At 33.8% G+C, this 17,826-nt stretch overlaps 1 protein-coding gene across 1 annotated transcript in view; it reads right to left on the bottom strand.

Moving 5' to 3' along the window:
• grik2 (glutamate receptor, ionotropic, kainate 2) overlaps positions 1-17,826 on the bottom strand; it is a 243,416-nt gene that overhangs the window by 10,587 nt on the left and 215,003 nt on the right. The window contains 1 exon segment of the mRNA XM_006625959.3: positions 8,458-8,683. Coding sequence (XP_006626022.2) covers positions 8,458-8,683 — 226 coding nt within the window.

Below are 17,826 nucleotides of genomic sequence, written 5' to 3'. Positions count from 1 at the left end.
TTCCATTCAAATTCAAATTTGCAGAGACTCTCTTATGTTACTATTTTATTTTTAATACCTTAAATGCTACTTTGTATTTTGACATGGACATTTGAATGTTAAACGCTAAAAGGAACAAGGTACCCACAAAATTAGATGGACCGATGACTCAAAAGATCACGTTCTCTTTAAAAGAAAATAAATTAAATTGATATATTTTTTACTTATGTAAATTAGATGACAATTAAGTCAGAATAATGTCATCAATTATTGGTTTAGTGGCACATAATTCATATTTTATAGACACCATCTTGGCTCAAACCAGACAATACTGTGGCCAGGATGACTGCTGAAAGTAAATGAAAACAAATGGCACAAATGGGTTTTAGGTGTGAGGCAATTTGATATTTGAATGGAATTCCACAGGAAAGGAACTGTTGGGGAATCAGTCATGCTCCTGAGTAATTAACAGCCTTATAAGAGAGTCACTTGAAAACAGAATTTTTAAATGCTGTTTTATGCAGGTGTATTTGAATATAATTGCTTGAAACAACTTCGACTTTAACGAAAGTACAGTAGCATAATCAATGACAGAACTGTGCTAATCACAACAAAAATTTTGAGGCTGTGATTCAGGATCACCCACAGGAAAACCTTTTTTATAATAAATTTCTTTCCAGGTTTCTGGGGGTAATATGTAATTATCATACTACTTTAAATTTTGTTTTCTTCAAGGGATTTTCATTCCTTGACCAAAAATGATGTCTGGTGTTTCAACACAATATCCTTCCTCTCTCAAAGACTTTGCACAAGAAAGTCTGTAAATTACATCACATCTTCTTCCCAGGCTATGCTAAAGAAAAAAACTCCAAACAAATTAGACATACAAGCCATTCTTGTCCAAAGGAACAAAGGATATAACTGCAGAAAAATAATGTCTTTTCAACTGCCATTACACTGTTTAAACTATCCCTGATAGGAAACATGAAAAATAAAGCAAATCATTTAACACATTACCTAGTTTATTTGGTGATGCCTACATGACACATAACAACATGACAGAAAGTTTTCAAGAGTGACACATCATAAACTGCATGTGCAAACTGCACACCCAATGTATTTATTGGAACAAGCAGAGTTACTGTGCTTTACAAGAAACATTGTACACAGATGAAAGTGTACCCCATACACATTCAATGATGAGTGGAATCAAGAATTGGCAATGCATCAAGCTGGAATGTCCTGGAAAGCTGTTTCAAACATTTTCAGATGTCACTGGAACACCATTAGTATACTTCTGAGACATTACAATGCCAATCATAAAGTCAGTGATAGAGCATGTTCAGGATATTCAAGTGTAATGACGCAAGCACAACACATAAATCAGGGAGAGCAGATGCAACATTGAAAATGCACCAATGTGATAGCCTCTAGCAGAATACTTATATAGTTATCAATGCAAATGTCACCAATACTGATACTGATACTGACTTTGTGACTTGTATTTACACCCACCATTAGACGGTTATGGAAACCAAGATGTACCAACAACAAATAACAGATATGTTTGCACTGTCTGAGGAATGCTTCCTCCATCATATAATTATATTTTTGTAATTCATCAGGGTTTATTTCTTTTTTCAGCAGTTAAGAAAATGAAATAAAATATACAGTATAATACAGTGGTATTTGCAATTTATGAAAAATTAGATTAAACATTACATTGAATTAGATCTTTTTCAGCTGAATCGAATAATAATTCATTGCATGTAATTTTTCTTTTGTAGAAAAAGCTAAATGCAGTTTGAGAGGTTGTTAAATTGTAAATAGAAGTTTGAGAATATATCATATCCCATCCTGCTTGCTTGATTATTGGTAACATAATGGTCTGACAATCTCACTTTGCCATTTCTTGAATGGTTCCAAGAAATCAGCTTCAACAGCAGAGCTGGATGGTTTGTTTCAGAACCAAACCTCTGTGAAAAGAACTTAATCCTATTTTCAATCTAAAATGTCTTGTATTTCCTCTTCATTAGCACTGGCATCCCTGACTCTTCTCAGGACTTTAAAGATTAGTATAAATGATCCATGTTATTTTCTCATGAGAAAGGAAAAGACATCCACTTCTTTTATTTTGTCATTCCATACTAACTGTTGTTCGTTCAAATCCCTGCTGCAGACTCCTGCTGTTGTATGATTGAACGAGGTAATGTACCCCACTTGCTCCAGTCCATCCAACTCCATACTGTAAGTGTGGAAAAGTATTGGGTAATCCCCCAAGCAGACTGGCCTTCCATTGACGGATGGGTTTCCCATCTCCTAAATGCTGCAGAAACCCAGATGAGCCCTGGCCCAGTGACCTGATGTGGATCTGGTACAGACCTTTTTTACAACATGTACAGTATATAGAACTGCTGTACAGCTGTCTGCATTCAACTTAATTTGACAGGTGTCTGAACACTCCTAAATGTTGAATAAGACACTTAGTCTTTTCAGATTTTTTTTATTCAACTATGTATTGGAGATTCTCATTTTCAAATCAATATATGATCTCATATCAACTTTAGCACATTTAGGAAGTCAAAATCAAGATGAGTGTTTTAAATATGAAGGAAACCAGTCCAGATCCCTGTGGGACCCCTCTAAACAGTATCAGATTATTTTCCCTTAACATCTTTTTTTCATTTTTCAACACATTATTTGAGTCTTCATTCTGGATTTTAACATATTCCTGTTTAACATTGCAAAACCTCAAAACAAGTCCATTTAGCTAATTCCTATGTGAAACTAACATTTAAATACAATACCACAGTACATATATTACACTAGCAAGTCCTGTGTCCTGCAACAATGCAAAGATCTGTCATTAAAGGTTTGCTCTGAATCTAAGGTTCAATGGTATTTTCTTGGGATGTACACATGTAGTGTTATCTAGAAGGTCTAATTAAATAACTTAAGTTTATTAAGAGATAAATATTTTTGCCTAAAGCAGAGTTTATACAATTTTCTTCAGAAACTACTGTATATAATCACTCGTGTTTTCTGCACTAGTGCAGAAAAAGTAGCATATTAAACATGAGAGGTAATGATTGTTTTTCAGAAATGTGACTAAGTAGCAAAATGTTATACTTCAGCCAAACCCCCTACATAAATCATGTAGGATGTACAGTAGATAAATGTTATTAGTAAAGCAATTTATGACTGATGGAACATTTTCTAAATATTTGAGACTAAGAAAATTTGCTTAATCAAGATAAATTATTTTTTAAAGATAACTTAAAAAATACTGACACAAGTATGTGTTTAATCTAGAATTAGCCCTAGGTGACCCTAGGCACATCTCACACAATTGTTATGACTGCTAGACTGTCATGTATGTACTATATATACAGTACAGGTACAGTTGCAAGAAAAAGTTTGGGAACCCTTTGGAATTACCTGGATTTCTGCATTAATTACTGATAAAAATATGGTATTACACAGTCTACTGTTTTCCTGTTTTCCTCTTCACCCGCAAAACCTTTTTTGTGAACCTTCTCTTCAGCCTCCTGGATTTCGACACTGCCTGCCTACCTGACTCAGACTTCGTCTTGCCCTATTGGATTTGTTCACTACCTGACCTGCACAGGGTTCTTCATACCATTCGTGACAGAACTTCTAGGCTAATTATTTCTCCAAAAGCTAATTGGAGTCAACAGTTTCAAACAATGAGATGAGATTGGAGGTGTGGGTTGGAGGTGCCCTTCCCTATAAAAAAGGCACACAAAGGTTGGTTACTGACAGATTCTGCTCTTCTCAAGAAAGAGTTGTTCATGTGAACCATGCCCTGATCAAAAGAAATATCAGAGGACTTTAGAAGAAGAATTGTAGAGATGCATAAAACTGGAAAAGGCTACAAAAGCATTTCTAAAGGCCTGGGTGTTCATCAATTAACAGTAAGACAAATTGTCTACAAATGGAGGAAATTCAGTACTGTTGCTACCGTCCCTAGGAGTGGGCGTCCTGCAAAGATCACAGCAAGAGTGCAGCGTGCAATGCTGAAGGAGGTGAAAAAGAACCCAAGGGAAACAGCAAAGGACCAGTGTTTTTCTTATCCACTATAAGAAAAACACTGAACAAAAATGGTGTTAATGGAAGTAAACCACGGAGGAAACAACTGCTCTAAAAAAACATTGCTGCACGTCTCAAGTTTGCAAAAGACCATCTGGATGTTCCACAACGCTTCTGGATAAATGTTCTGTGGACTGATGAGACAAAAGTTGAACTCTTTGGCAGAAACGCGTAATGCTATGTTTGGAGGGAAAAAAGCACTGCACACCAACACCAAAACCTCATCCCAACCGTGAAGCATGGTGGAGGGAGCATCATGGTTTGGGGCTACTTTGCTGCCTCAGGGCCTGGACAGCTTGCTATCCTAGAGGGAACAATGAATTCAAAATTGTATCAATAAATTTTACAGGAGAATGTCAGGGTAGCGGTCCATCACCTGAAGCTTAATAGAAGTTGGGTGATGCAACAAGACAATGAACCAAAACACAGGAGTAAATCAACAACAGAATGGCTTAAACTGAAGAAAATTTGTGTTCTGGAATGTCCAAGTCAGAGTCCAGACCTCAACCCAATTGAGATGCTGTGGCACGACCTGAAGAGAGCTGTTCACATAAGGAATATCAATATCAGAAGGAGAAATGGTCTAAAATTCCTCCTAACTGTTGTGTAAGTCTCATTAGCTGCTAAAGGTTATTTAGGAGGTTATTGCTGCTAAAGGAGGTTCTACCAGTGACTAAATACAACGGTTCACATACTTTTTCCAGCCTGGACTGTGAATGTTTAAACGCTGTGTTCAATATTGACAAGAAGAAGTACAATTGTTTTGTGTTATTAGTTTAAGCAGCTTGTGTTTGTCTTATATCTACTACTGTGACTAGTCAAAGATCAGACCACATTTTTGTGAGTGCAGAAAACCACGTAATTCTAAAGGGCTTACACACTTTTTCCTGCAACTGTATATACAAGGTAACAGAAAAAAAATGCAGTGAAAAAATAAACTCCCTTTGCAGGCATAGCATTTTCAATGTGGTTCCTTCAATCACCTGAAAAACTCATCAAACAATCGTCTGAATGGTTCTTTAAATTAAGAATGAACTTCTCTTAATAGGTGCATAGTTCAATGCAGTACCTATTTCATAGCTCTACTTGGGCTCACTAGGTTTCTCCAATAGTCTAGTATGAAATGTTAAGACACGCAGAGCAATAATCTGAATTTCTGGATGACTTTGTTAGCTGCAAATGTAACAACTACACGTTTGCAACAGTAAAGTCATATACATTTTAAATATGAATTATCTTTTGTGTTTCTTAAGCTGAAATTCAATTATTTTGTGTAATGCACAGATGTAAGCACATCATTGTGGTAAGCAACTTTTGGGTTAAAAGTTACAAGCTACAAACTTGTCAGTGTTTGACAGGTATTTTCTCCTTCAGCGTATAAAACTCCTGGATAACAATAAGGCAGGGGAACACAGCATACATATGGTAACTGGTAATAAAAGGTTAGAATTTGCAATTTTAATGCCCTTTTCTTGGCTGCAAGCAAATTCCTCACAGGGGAATAATGATGCTAACATGATTCTTTTTACAACAGGCTTCCAGCTATATACAATGTGTGTTTGTTAATAAAAAAAACATATACAGACATTAAAATTGATAGCCACAAACTAAAATGTAATTTCTGCAGGCTGTAGATCTTCTGACTCACATGACACATAGAAAACATTCATAAATTAAATGTCAATGTCATTTGAAGGATTTACATCCTCTTGAGGAAAGGTAACAAGACAAGCAGCTCATTTCTGACCACAATGAATGGTTCATTAAATCACTCCTTTGCACAACCAGTGAGGTTTATGATAATATCATGCTAATCAAATGAAAAATATAATGTTGAATTGTACTGATGGTCTCTTATGTCCTATTAAGATGGTCGAGTTGTAAAAAAAGGAAAAAGCAAAATCATATCAACAAAACTTCATGAAATGAAGTAATACTTCATTTTATTGCAAAAAAACAGAAACCTCTCAGGTATTCATCTTTATATATACTGAAAGTTAAATCAAAATCCACAACAAAAGCCTTATGGTACTGCAACTACTAATTCAGTTTAGCAAGCAACATCTGGTCAACTACAGAAAATGTTTTCAACAACTTACTGCCTTGTTCGATAACACATTTTAACATGCTGGGGATAACACTCCCCAGTAAAGAACATGAGCACTAGGAGGAGAAAAACAGTCAACACTTGGTGTCAACGCTTTATGGTTTGACTGTGTGGTTCAAGCCATTTGCATAGGCTGTAGAGATGCTTCAACATAAGAAACTGACGGTGAGTTTCCTTTGCTTAATTAGATGCAGGTGTTTGTTTAATGATCTATGATTTGTTGTGGGAGCTGTTTAATGCAAACACTTGGACTGACATATAGCATTGCTGGATTAGATGGGTTTGATTTGTCCTGGATTAGAAAACAAGCTTTTACGGTGAAGGAAGGAGGAAATATAATCAATGCTGTTTTGCATAACAACCCTTTGAGGGCTGGCATCTCCCTTTTCTAGTGCTGGAGTTGGGTAGTCACAGCCTACAGTCAGGTTACAGCCTACAGAAGTTACCAATGTCCCGTAGTCATAATAAGTATCAGAAAGAATTGGCTGTCTTCACCCTTTTTCATAATGTGATTTTGTAAATAGTCAAGATAAATTGTTTTTTTTTATCTGCATTCACCTTTTCCTGTTAAACTCATAGTTAGAAATTACATAAATTAGAACAATCTAAGTACCCTTGTTTTCAGTTCCAACCTATAAGATGTTAAGCATCCAACTCCAACATAACAGATCTAAAGAAAAAAATAAGTAATTCACAAAAAACAGTTCCTATGTAATTAAAGTATATTTCTCATTATAAAATATATTTCTCAGGAACAATAAAAGTCACAATACAAGACGTGTACTTAAAAAATGTAATGTGATGGGTCAACAATGACTTAAGACACAAATAGTTAAAAACAAAAATGCCCGAAATTCAATAATTCAGTATTGACAACGATTTTTATTGGAGCTAATTATGCCCGAAGAAAATTTTTTAAAAACCCTGAACTATACATTCCTTAAAAATATAAAATATTCTGCATTTGTACAGAACAGCTAATTTGGAACTGTTTTGCACTAATTAGTTCAGCATATGTACAGTCTACATTTTTATTATCTTGAACATTACAGCATCTTTAGATTTACAAACTCCTTTCAATATAAATTTAGCAAACCATATCATATTATATAAAATGTTTAAAAAATGTCAATTTTAGATGGGCCAAAGTTGTCCATTACTGTTAAGTATACATGAGATACACCACTTTAGGTTGTTTTTGTCTTTCACTTCCATCGTTGCTGCTTTTCTTTAAAGCACGAACTTATGACATTTTTAATGCAGCCCTATGAGTAATGCAGAATGTGATGATGTTAAATTGTAATTTTATTTGTTTAGATAAATTGGATTTTTTTAAGTGTTTGCTGAGCAAACATTATTTTGACCCTCATACACAAGGTTGGCCACTTGCCTTCATGAAATGTCTTTTAAAAGGTCAACAAACAAAACTCCAATTCAACTTTTTCTTTGAACAAGCATTTCCTGAAATGGATATTTGTTCTTTACTTGCCATAAGTACCAGATTCTTAAGAGTCGGAACATAGAAATGCAATCTGCCTAATACAAAAAAAACTGGTTTATGTTCTGTTTTGTATAATCTGATTATTCAAAACATTAAGTATGAATGTTTGTAAATTTGTTAAAATGCACTTAGCATTTAAGTGCATTTTCTGTTGGGTTCTGTTTTTTCCTGTTTGTCTCGTCAAATTGTATAACTATAAAGAAGAAAATATATTTATCTTTGTATTTATCTTCCATTTATCAATTTCATATGCTTTGGTTCCTTTGTAAGAATAATAAGACAAATTCAGTCTGAATCAATATAACCCAAAGATTAAAACTAGACTAGTTGTGCTAAAATATCTCCAAGTAATACTTAGAATATCATTTCTGAAAGGTACCATGCTAAAAAAACAGCATACAAATAATTTTTGTCTGCATCTGACACTGCCCAGGGCTGCTTACATAAGGCAATTAAACAATCTGTAGCAGTGAGGAATAATCAAACCGGTTTTCTCTGAAAACTATTAAAGACAAAAGATCCAATCTTTCTTTTATATTTTCTTGCCTGGAGTCCTTCCTTGGTCAAACATTTAGAAAATGAATACATAGTAGGGGTCTAGAAATTTGAGCTGTTGCATAAATTCAATTAAACCCCAGCAAGTGTGTTCTGCTAAAAAGCCTATACAAACAGCTAATGGCATTTTGTTGCCACACTGCCTCTTTTATTAGTACTAACAATGATTAATGTAGGAAGTTCAAAAGTCTGACATATGACATACCCATGGGAGTGCCAACTCCATACGCCTTGGAATCTATAAGGCCTCCAATCTGTGTCAGGTTACAGTTCCGCTGTGTAACAAACTCAATGGTCGTTGACTCCATTAAGAAGGCATAATCAGAGGTGAGCACACGCTGGATACCTTCTTCATTGTTTTTGACAAGTACAGAATGTCTTCGGCTGCTCATAAATTCCCACATCTTGTCATAAGTTGATATTTTTGTTTTCTGAAAGAAAGAAAATATAATAAATCTGAGTTATAAGGATCTCATATGACAACAGAAGTGGATTAATTATATCACAAAAAGGCTATGATATATGTTATCATTAGGATTATTGTAAGAAATTAAGATAATTTTCTAAATCTTTTACATGACTAATTGTTGAGAGCATTGGATGTGCAGCATAGGACATCATTTCCAACTTTTCTGTTTATGGAAAAGAACATCTTCAATCCAGTGCATTATTTAGTGTACAATAGAAGAAAAATTGGCAACAGTGTCAGGATCTAAACTAGCATTGCAAAACTACAATACATTTCACCACTGTCAAGATGTAGGACACTAATAATAAAAGCAAAGGTATCACATTAAACAAAAACTGTTTTCTTCATTTGAAATTTAAAGCATGCTTTCACTTGCTTAATTTGAACACAACATTAATTTTCAAACACTTATTTTTTTGTCTTTAAATTATTCTTTACATTTTTCATTTAAAATTCAAGTCCCAAAATGTTCTTATCTGCAGTTATCTTCCCATCAATCTTTCCAAGAATATTATAATTATAGTGTGAGCAAAATAGGGAAAATGCTAATAAATAATATTAAGAATGTTCTACAGCTGCTTAAACTCAAGACATGAGAATGGTTGTAAATGAGAGTTGGCTATTTAGTCCATCACACCCATGTGAATGATAATAATAACAGTTTGACCTGAGAATCTTATTTAGTCCTTTCTTGAAAGAAGCTATGGGTATCAAATTTGACAATATGACTAGGCAACCTGTTACTGCCTCCCACAACCATTTGTGTAAACTGTGCCTTTTTTTCTCAGTTTAAATGCATTTCCCCTTGCTTTCCACTTGTTTCTCTCGGGTTCAGGTTTCACTTTTGATTCTGAAGAATACTGTTGGGTTTAATTTGGGTTTAAGCTTTTAAGAATTTTAAATAAATGAATAGCTCCCCTCTTAGTCATCTGTACTAAAACTTATAAGTAGATTTGGTTCTTTCAGTATGTTTAACATTCTTTAAACCCAGGAATGTATCTGGTCACTTACTCTGTATTCCAGAACAGCAATTCTTTTCAACACGTTGATTAGAATTTTATATAATATTGTAAATGAGGTTGTACTAGTTCACTATGCAATTTTAAAATGACATCCCTGATTTCAAATTCTACAAATTTTAAGTTTATATATACATATCCCAAAATTCTTTTGATTTCTCGTATCGTCTTTTCCGTAATAAGATCCTTTAAATTCTTTTCAGTCTTATATGTATATAATCACTTAATAATTATATAATAATAATTATAAATCTCTGTATTTGTTCATGTTATCTGCCAGAAATTGGATGAAATGTCACTAAAAAAGAAAAATCTAATGTCAACAGAATAAACAGCACAAAACACACATTCAATATTTGAATTCAAAACAAAATATTCTGTCTGTTTCTCTTATGCATTTTTTAATTCCTTATATACTGCATGTTTTCAGAGGGGAGTACCCCCTATGACTAGTAAAGAAGGAAGCTCTAGTATACTGTATACTTATCTATACTATTACTTTACCTTTCTTACAAAGTGAAAACACACCTGCATTTGTGAGACTCTAAAGAGAAATCAAGTGAGCCTTTTCTTTTTCTTTTGAAGTAAGCAATTGGCATTATCTGTGTTGAACTTATTCTTCTGCAGCTTTCGTCTACAATCAGTACAATATAAATCAGAAAAAAGAGTGTTTGTGTGGATTGCAAGGGACCTTTAAAAGTTATTTTAAAGCCAATTATGTCATTTATGTGTCCACCTCTTATTATTTTGTGTAATGACTTTGTGGAACTGATCGATATTTTAGATCAACCAGCTAATTTGTGAATTGCCTATTGGATACCTTTCTGCTCATCCTTGACTAATCAACCTATTGAGCAAAATGGCTCCAATCTGCCAATATCAAATTATTTACTTTGAATAGATGATTAAGCTAAATGACAAACTATTTTCAAAATCAGTACATGCAATGCTAATAAATTTACAGACTTCAAAACTTAACTGTAAAGGATCAATGAATAAATATTATCATAATTTATTTCCTTACAATTTTTATAATACAAAATGAGAGTTGGTCAATATTACATTTCCACTGCACCTAGTCTAAGACTTTAGAATTTGCAAATATTATTAGTTATATTTTGCCTCCTCAAAAACTCCCTGTGTTTTGCTGAAAGTGTACTTATCTCCTTTTAGCTGTTTCAAAACCTGTAACAGAAAGAAAAATGTAGGCCAATATTCATAAGCCAGTTTTTCCAAATGTGTTGTTATTGAATTGCCACTTTGAAATACTGTTTTGAAGTTGAAAGTATTATATTCTGTACAAATAGAACATCTACTTTAAAATTAAATAAAATCAGAACTGTGACAGCAAAATGATTATAGTACTTACAGATGGGACTTGTAAACCAGAAAATAATAGTTAAAACTTATTTTCATAAAATAAGCACAAAAACTATTACCTCTCCTACTATACAGCTCCTGTCTTTGTGGCAGCAATCTTCTTGGCCCATAGAACACAAGTAAAGAAACACTATCTATCCCAAGAATAGGATAGCCCATTATTTTAGTTTATAATCCACATGTGAAGTGCTAAAAGCCCCTTTTAATATCTTCAAAAACAGTATTTTTTAAATGGTTACACTGTAAAGAACACAAAAAAGAGATCTGCGAACAATTGTTTTCATTTTAGTTTTATAAACAGTACCATGGTCCGGCTTAAATCTGGTTCAGTTTTTCAAGCAAAAATATAATACAATGCTGATAAAAACACAATCTAGTGCACTGATCTTCCCATATGGTCCTAGTTTTCATTCCACTCTGGACTCCTAAAGACTTGCATTTCAAGGAGTTGTTCACTTAATTATTCTATATTAAAATGGGTATGTGTTAAAGATTCAAAGCCATGTATAAAACCTGATGGACTGTGGCCTTCCAGGACCAGGAGTGAATTTCACTAGCCTAATAGATTCCATGTTGCAATAAGGATGATAAATAACCTAAAAAGCATTACAGTAGGTATTAAAAATGTAGTATTTGAACTCGGTATTTGTTGTTCTTTATTATTCCTAAGGATTTCCAGCAACAAGAACTCCAACATTTGTTAATGACAACATCTGGACCACATGTTTTTGGCACAATGCTGACAAATTAGTCAACTTGCAGGCAATTTATTGCTAAGACACTTGGGTGCATTTACACCTGCACTACAGAATTGTTCTACTACAATTCAGATATGTTTTGTTCCAGAATTTGTTCCAGAACGTACAGTAGCTTTACACTTGGGTGTTTAGCCCAAAGAAAACAGAAACCAGGGCATGCACAATATAATGATGTCCACTGCACATTTTCTCCAGTTGTACTAGAGTTAGTCATGACAACATGCATTAAACTACAATATATGCTTGCTAGGCAGGAACATACTGTATATTCAACAGTTGAGAGAATGGGCAGAGTGGTGGCACTGTGGCTAAGGATCTGTGCCTGTGGCTATAAGGTTGCTGGTTCAAGTCCCACAGCCAGCAGAGAAATCCTACTCCACTAGACCCCTAAGCAAGGCCCCTCACCCCAGCTGCTACAGAGGTGCCATATAAATGGCTGACCCTGTGTTCTGACACCAAGTTTCTCTCTCCCCATCTGTGTGCCTGTGTGTCAACAATGCATAAAAGAACATGCTGGGGTATGTGAAAAGACAAATTCCTAATGCAAGAAATTGTATATGGCTAATAAAGCAAACTTATTTTAATGAGAAGAAAATCTTGTGACCAGTATGTCAGGATGGCAATCCTGTAGAGTTCCTGAAACACTCTTCATCCATTTTTATGATCCACCTTATCTTTTTTCATTTTGTGTTTGTGATTCCTTCAAATGGCAAGGAAGAAGGTTGATTCTTAACAGTTGATTATCCCTGTTTCCCAAATTAAGCAGAACTGAAAGAAACCTCATTAATTAACTAAATGGCTGCTCTGCTGCAGCAGTCATTGGAACAGCAGGAGTCGCTTATAAACATGGATTGGGGTGCTAAAATGCAATAGGAGTAAGTGAAGGGGAAGGCTCAACTGGCTCAACTGAAATTGTATTTTGCTTCCTTCATAGGAATACATACAGTAAACAGTAATATTGGACTGCCAAAGAGAAGTGAATATAACTATCCAGTAGGAATTTTGAACAATTCTAGTACAGCGGGACCAGGGCATAAAAATAGCACAAAGAAAATATGCAAATCAATCATCTGGAGGATGCAGTAAGCCCCACATGTTTTTTTTTTTCAATAAAATATAGTAAACAAATGGCTCTGTGTCATAAAAGTGTAAGCATCATAGATTCAGGGAGTGGATTTCAGTTTCTTAATTTGTTTTTTTTTTGGGGGGAGCTTCCTAATTTAGCAGTGACTGTATATCCATTCAAGATATTTTTCCATGATATATGTTTCTATTTTTGTCATGGAATATACTGTATGCAGACTCAATTCTTCTACTAAACATACTTTTGATATTTATTATGATGAAAAAAGTTAATGCCATGACACAGGAGTCTCATTGCAAACAACAAGATACCTGTAGAATTGCCAAAACGTATAACTGTCAGTCTGAAAAAACAACTTCTGAAAAATAAAATGTTTTAATTGTATTAAATGGTATTTTCACATCTCTCTATTTGGGTAAAGGAGTGACAAAGTAGTGAGACTGACACATTTGAAAACAAATAAAAAAATATGTTCTTTCAGTTTGCGCCCTTAAGGAATCTGAATCTGAATTTTTAAAACTTAAAATGTATTCTGTGAAAATTTCTGTACTATCCAATGTACAAATATGAAGGCAGTCATGACTTACATATACTTTAAAGATACAGTAGACTGATAAGTGATAAGTATCCAGTCTCTGAGGTCTATTGTTTCAGAAATAGGAGGCTCATTGTGGTGAGGTAGATCTATGGTGTATATTTAAGCTCTCAGCTAAAGCAATAGTAAAGGCTACATTTTTGACTACAAAATTTACTATCAAATAATTTACTATTAAATTTACCTATATGTTTGACTTTGGGCCTTTTTTCTGTAATATACAATGTTTAGAAACTACATGTGCTGGTATCAGACCCCAATTTTTACAGATATGTGTGAACTGTTTTCACATGCCCACTGCTACCATTTTAATACCATGCTTTAACAAACTGAGATGTTTCACATGCAATTTAAATGTAAATTGAATGGTTTACTTGATGTTAACAGTGGTTGAGTTGATGATCCTTGTTTCCTATGGGGCACTGTTTTCATGAAAGGCTTCATTATGCATAAATCCGCATCAGTATGAACAATCAGCAAGAGGGCTAGCTCTGCCAAACTTTCAATTTTATTTTCACTGTCTGGTCCACTCCTGATCTCTTACAGTATATCTTGATGCCCACTAGAAAAGAGTCTCTCCATAAAGTCTTCAGCATTTAATTTATGTTAACATTAGACATTTGGTAACACAAATATTGTTTTTTCCTCATATTTATGGAATTAAATACTGTATGACCTGGTGTTTAATGGAGAGACTCACAAAATCCTAGAAAACATGACATTCCCTGTTTTCCATAATCATAAACTCCTTACAGGTCATTCCCCTTTCTGAGCTTCTTCTTGGAGTGAAAAATTTAGTCAGATCCTAGAACACATTTGTAATGAAGACGTTGGTCTTCATTCATTATAGGATTTGTAATCTCAGTGTTACCTGGCCCCTCTTTTATTTATATAATATTTCCCCCACTCTGCAAAGTTTGTCTATGAAGTCCCCAAGGGGTTGGCCTGTCTACACACTCAGTGCATAATCTATTTAATTTGTGGGGCAAAACAAAGGGATTAGCTTCACTTTATTTTTTATCTTTTTTTTTCTGTTAAAGGCTTTATATAAACCCTTCGAGGTTGTTATATATAGCTCCAAAATACACACCTTTGCCACTTGAAATTATACTTATCTTATTTTGGAGTTAAACAAGAATTTTCAGAAAGAGAGAAAACAATAATGGAGAATACAATATAGAGAATATAATAAAAGCTATTGTTTTCCTTTTCCCATTTATTTTCTCTTTTTGTAGCAAGTTATGTCACCAAACTAACAAAATATAAGGTAAATACAGTAGTTATAATGTATTTATTGGAATAATTGACTTTTGTTTATCCATTGGGCATTAACTCGATGGTAGTTAGTTGACTACTACAAGAATACATATAATAAAGCATGATCGATCTCATTATAAATAATTTGTACATTAATTCCATTTACTGTATGCTCCTATTAAACCTATTAATGTACTTGTGCACTAGTCACATTTTGGATTCTGAAAGCTGGAAAAATGAAAACTACTGTACAGATTACCAATGAAGGCTTGTTAACATCCTTAGCAATAACCTAATAGAGAATCGTTACCAGTGGCTCTGTTAATCTGGAGGTCAGCCAATGCATAGGACCAGCTTCTTCTAACTTTTTTCTTTCTTGTTTGACAGGATATATCTTGAAGCTTTTTGGGATATTCAAAACATTGTTTCCCACTGCGTGCAGTTTGTGTAGATAAATATAATTTTCCTGCCATTTATGAAAAACTCCCCTGTGTGTTTCCTTCCATTCAAAATAACTTTCTGAAAATTAACTACAACTAAGTATAGATCTATCCATACTTAAAACATTGGAATTATGGAAACATTTATGTCTTATTTTTGTAATAAGAATATGATGTATTTTGCTATACAGCTTTATCAATGTTTAAATTTTTTAAATGTGTTACTCTACAATGCAACAATACTTTGATAAGTAAAAATACTTTTTCTGCATTACAGACTGTCAGTCTGATAAAACAAAAATGATTAATAAAACAAAATGTATAAGATCTATTTAAAATATTCTGTTTTGTCCTTGCCATGTATTGTACATACAGTACAGCGCATGTTTTTTTAACCTGAACCCTTGTACAATGAAAGGGTCTTCGATTATTGCTTGTGTCATCATCATCATCCTATTTGTTTACAATGTAAGGCAGAAAAAAATAAGAAAATCCTAATAATTAATTACTAGACTTCACAATATTTCCAGTCTTTTATGACACAAGATATTAGGCTGCAAAATGACAATGAGTTTGACTTTCTTGTCTAGACTTGAGTTTCACAGTCAATAGATCTTACTTTGGCCTAAAGGCAGTCTCTCTGAGCTTTTCATCTGACAAGTGCTTGACAGCATTCAATGTTGCTGTCTTCAAATGATAAATACTTCTGGTGATCGTCTACAACTGGTCCATTAGAATTATTGAAGGTGCAGTAATTTGTAAATAGTAATTGACAGTCCTGGTATTGTTGGCGCAAATAATCTTTCTGTTCTCTACTTCACATCATTGTATACAGTATATACAAAAAGAATAATGTTCTTTGAAAGAAAATAACTAATGAATGATATATAGAGAGAGATTATTCTAAAGAAGCAACAACTGCTCCCTCTAAAAGTAGCTTCCTTCTGCAGCACAGCAGAGTTGGCTACTATACTTTTGTAATATAGAAGCACAAATTATGAAATGAACCATAATAAAAAAGCTCTATTATTCAATTTGAGACAGTTGTGATTTACCTGTCCCTCACTTATTGATTCTGGGCTTGAAGTTTGATTTATCTCAATATCTTACAACTAAGCATTTGTCTTTAAAGAGTTCTTCAGAGAATTCATTAAAAATACCTCCCGCTTCAAGAACCCAAGAAGATTTCTGTGACCTTTACCTTTTTCTCTGAAAATCCAATCTCTTTCAAGTACCTAACTTCAATTTTCAAATTCTCAGTTGACCCCAGCGGTACTGAAATCCTTATGAAAGCTAAAAGCTTCATCTTAAAAAATGATGCTTACAACTTTAAATATGTCTCATATTTTAAATGCTTTTGAAAAAATGATACTGTATACTCGGAATATTGTAGGACAGTTGTACCTGTATTAGTGTGCTTTGTGTCTACTATTTTCTCAATGTGATATATACAAATGATTCCTAATTCAAAACTGCATCAATATAACAATTTATCTTTTATTGATGAGGTTAGATAGAAGAGCTGCATCAGTGTACTAGCTGTAAAACGCAGAAGTTCATTCCATGCTGAAAAGTATAAAGAAAAAGTACAATATCTCGGATGTAGTGCCTTCTTCAGGTGTGTGGGGGAATGAGAATGATATAGGGGGTAAGGCAAAGAAAATATGAAATATGAAAGAAAATCTGGGAATGGATATGAGGAGAAAAGTAATGGTGTCTGAAGAAGATGAAGATGAAGAATAAAAATCTGGGATTTTGGATGAATTCCAATGTAAGTGTTGAAGGCAGAAATTTGAAAATTAATTGAGACATATTGAAAAACATGAATCAATCAAGGAGAGCTAGGGAAATGTGTTAACTTAATTAGTACACATTTTTTAATCCTTGTGAAAGAACACAAGGTCTCCCTGATGGCATCGCTTTTGACCCTTTAGCATTCTTACTTTTCTTTTTTTGTAATCTGCATCTTCATTCAGTTTTCCTACACACTTCATCATTCCTCCACACTCCTAAAGAAGGCTCTACAGCTAAGGCATTGTTATTTTTCTTCTTTTATTTAACTTTTCAGCATGAAATTAACCTCTACTTAATATTTTATTAATGTACAGCTATTCATTTTAAGAGATGCTAACCGCAGGCTTAAAGGCAGCTACAAAATACATAATTAATTTTTTTTTGCAAATGTATGTTCTTAGATGCTACAGGCGCGCTAGAACAGGAGTCTGTGTCAGTAACTAGTATATCTCACCTCAAAGTGCCTTATGGTCTTTCTTTCAAAATCATCAGGAGTAGCATTTTCAGTTTGTTCCCATACTTCAATAAAGCTCCAAGTATTCATTAATACTTTAACTCACAATTTAATGTTTTTTAATTTTTCATTTTCAATTAAATCAGTCTTCATTCAATTGATATGCATTAATTTTCTTTATGATGTACAACCATAACAACAGTGAAACCCTAAAGCAAATTTGCAAACTACCTGCTGCTCATAAGTCTCTGAACAAGAGCTCAGGCCCTAAGCAGGCTTTATGAAATATCTTGCCTTGAACAGCTGGTATCAGTATGGTTTATA

The sequence above is a fragment of the Lepisosteus oculatus genome, chromosome 2 (assembly GCF_040954835.1).
Source record: "Lepisosteus oculatus isolate fLepOcu1 chromosome 2, fLepOcu1.hap2, whole genome shotgun sequence".
NCBI lineage: Eukaryota > Metazoa > Chordata > Actinopteri > Semionotiformes > Lepisosteidae > Lepisosteus > Lepisosteus oculatus.
This window is presented reverse-complemented; position numbering and strand designations above follow the sequence as displayed.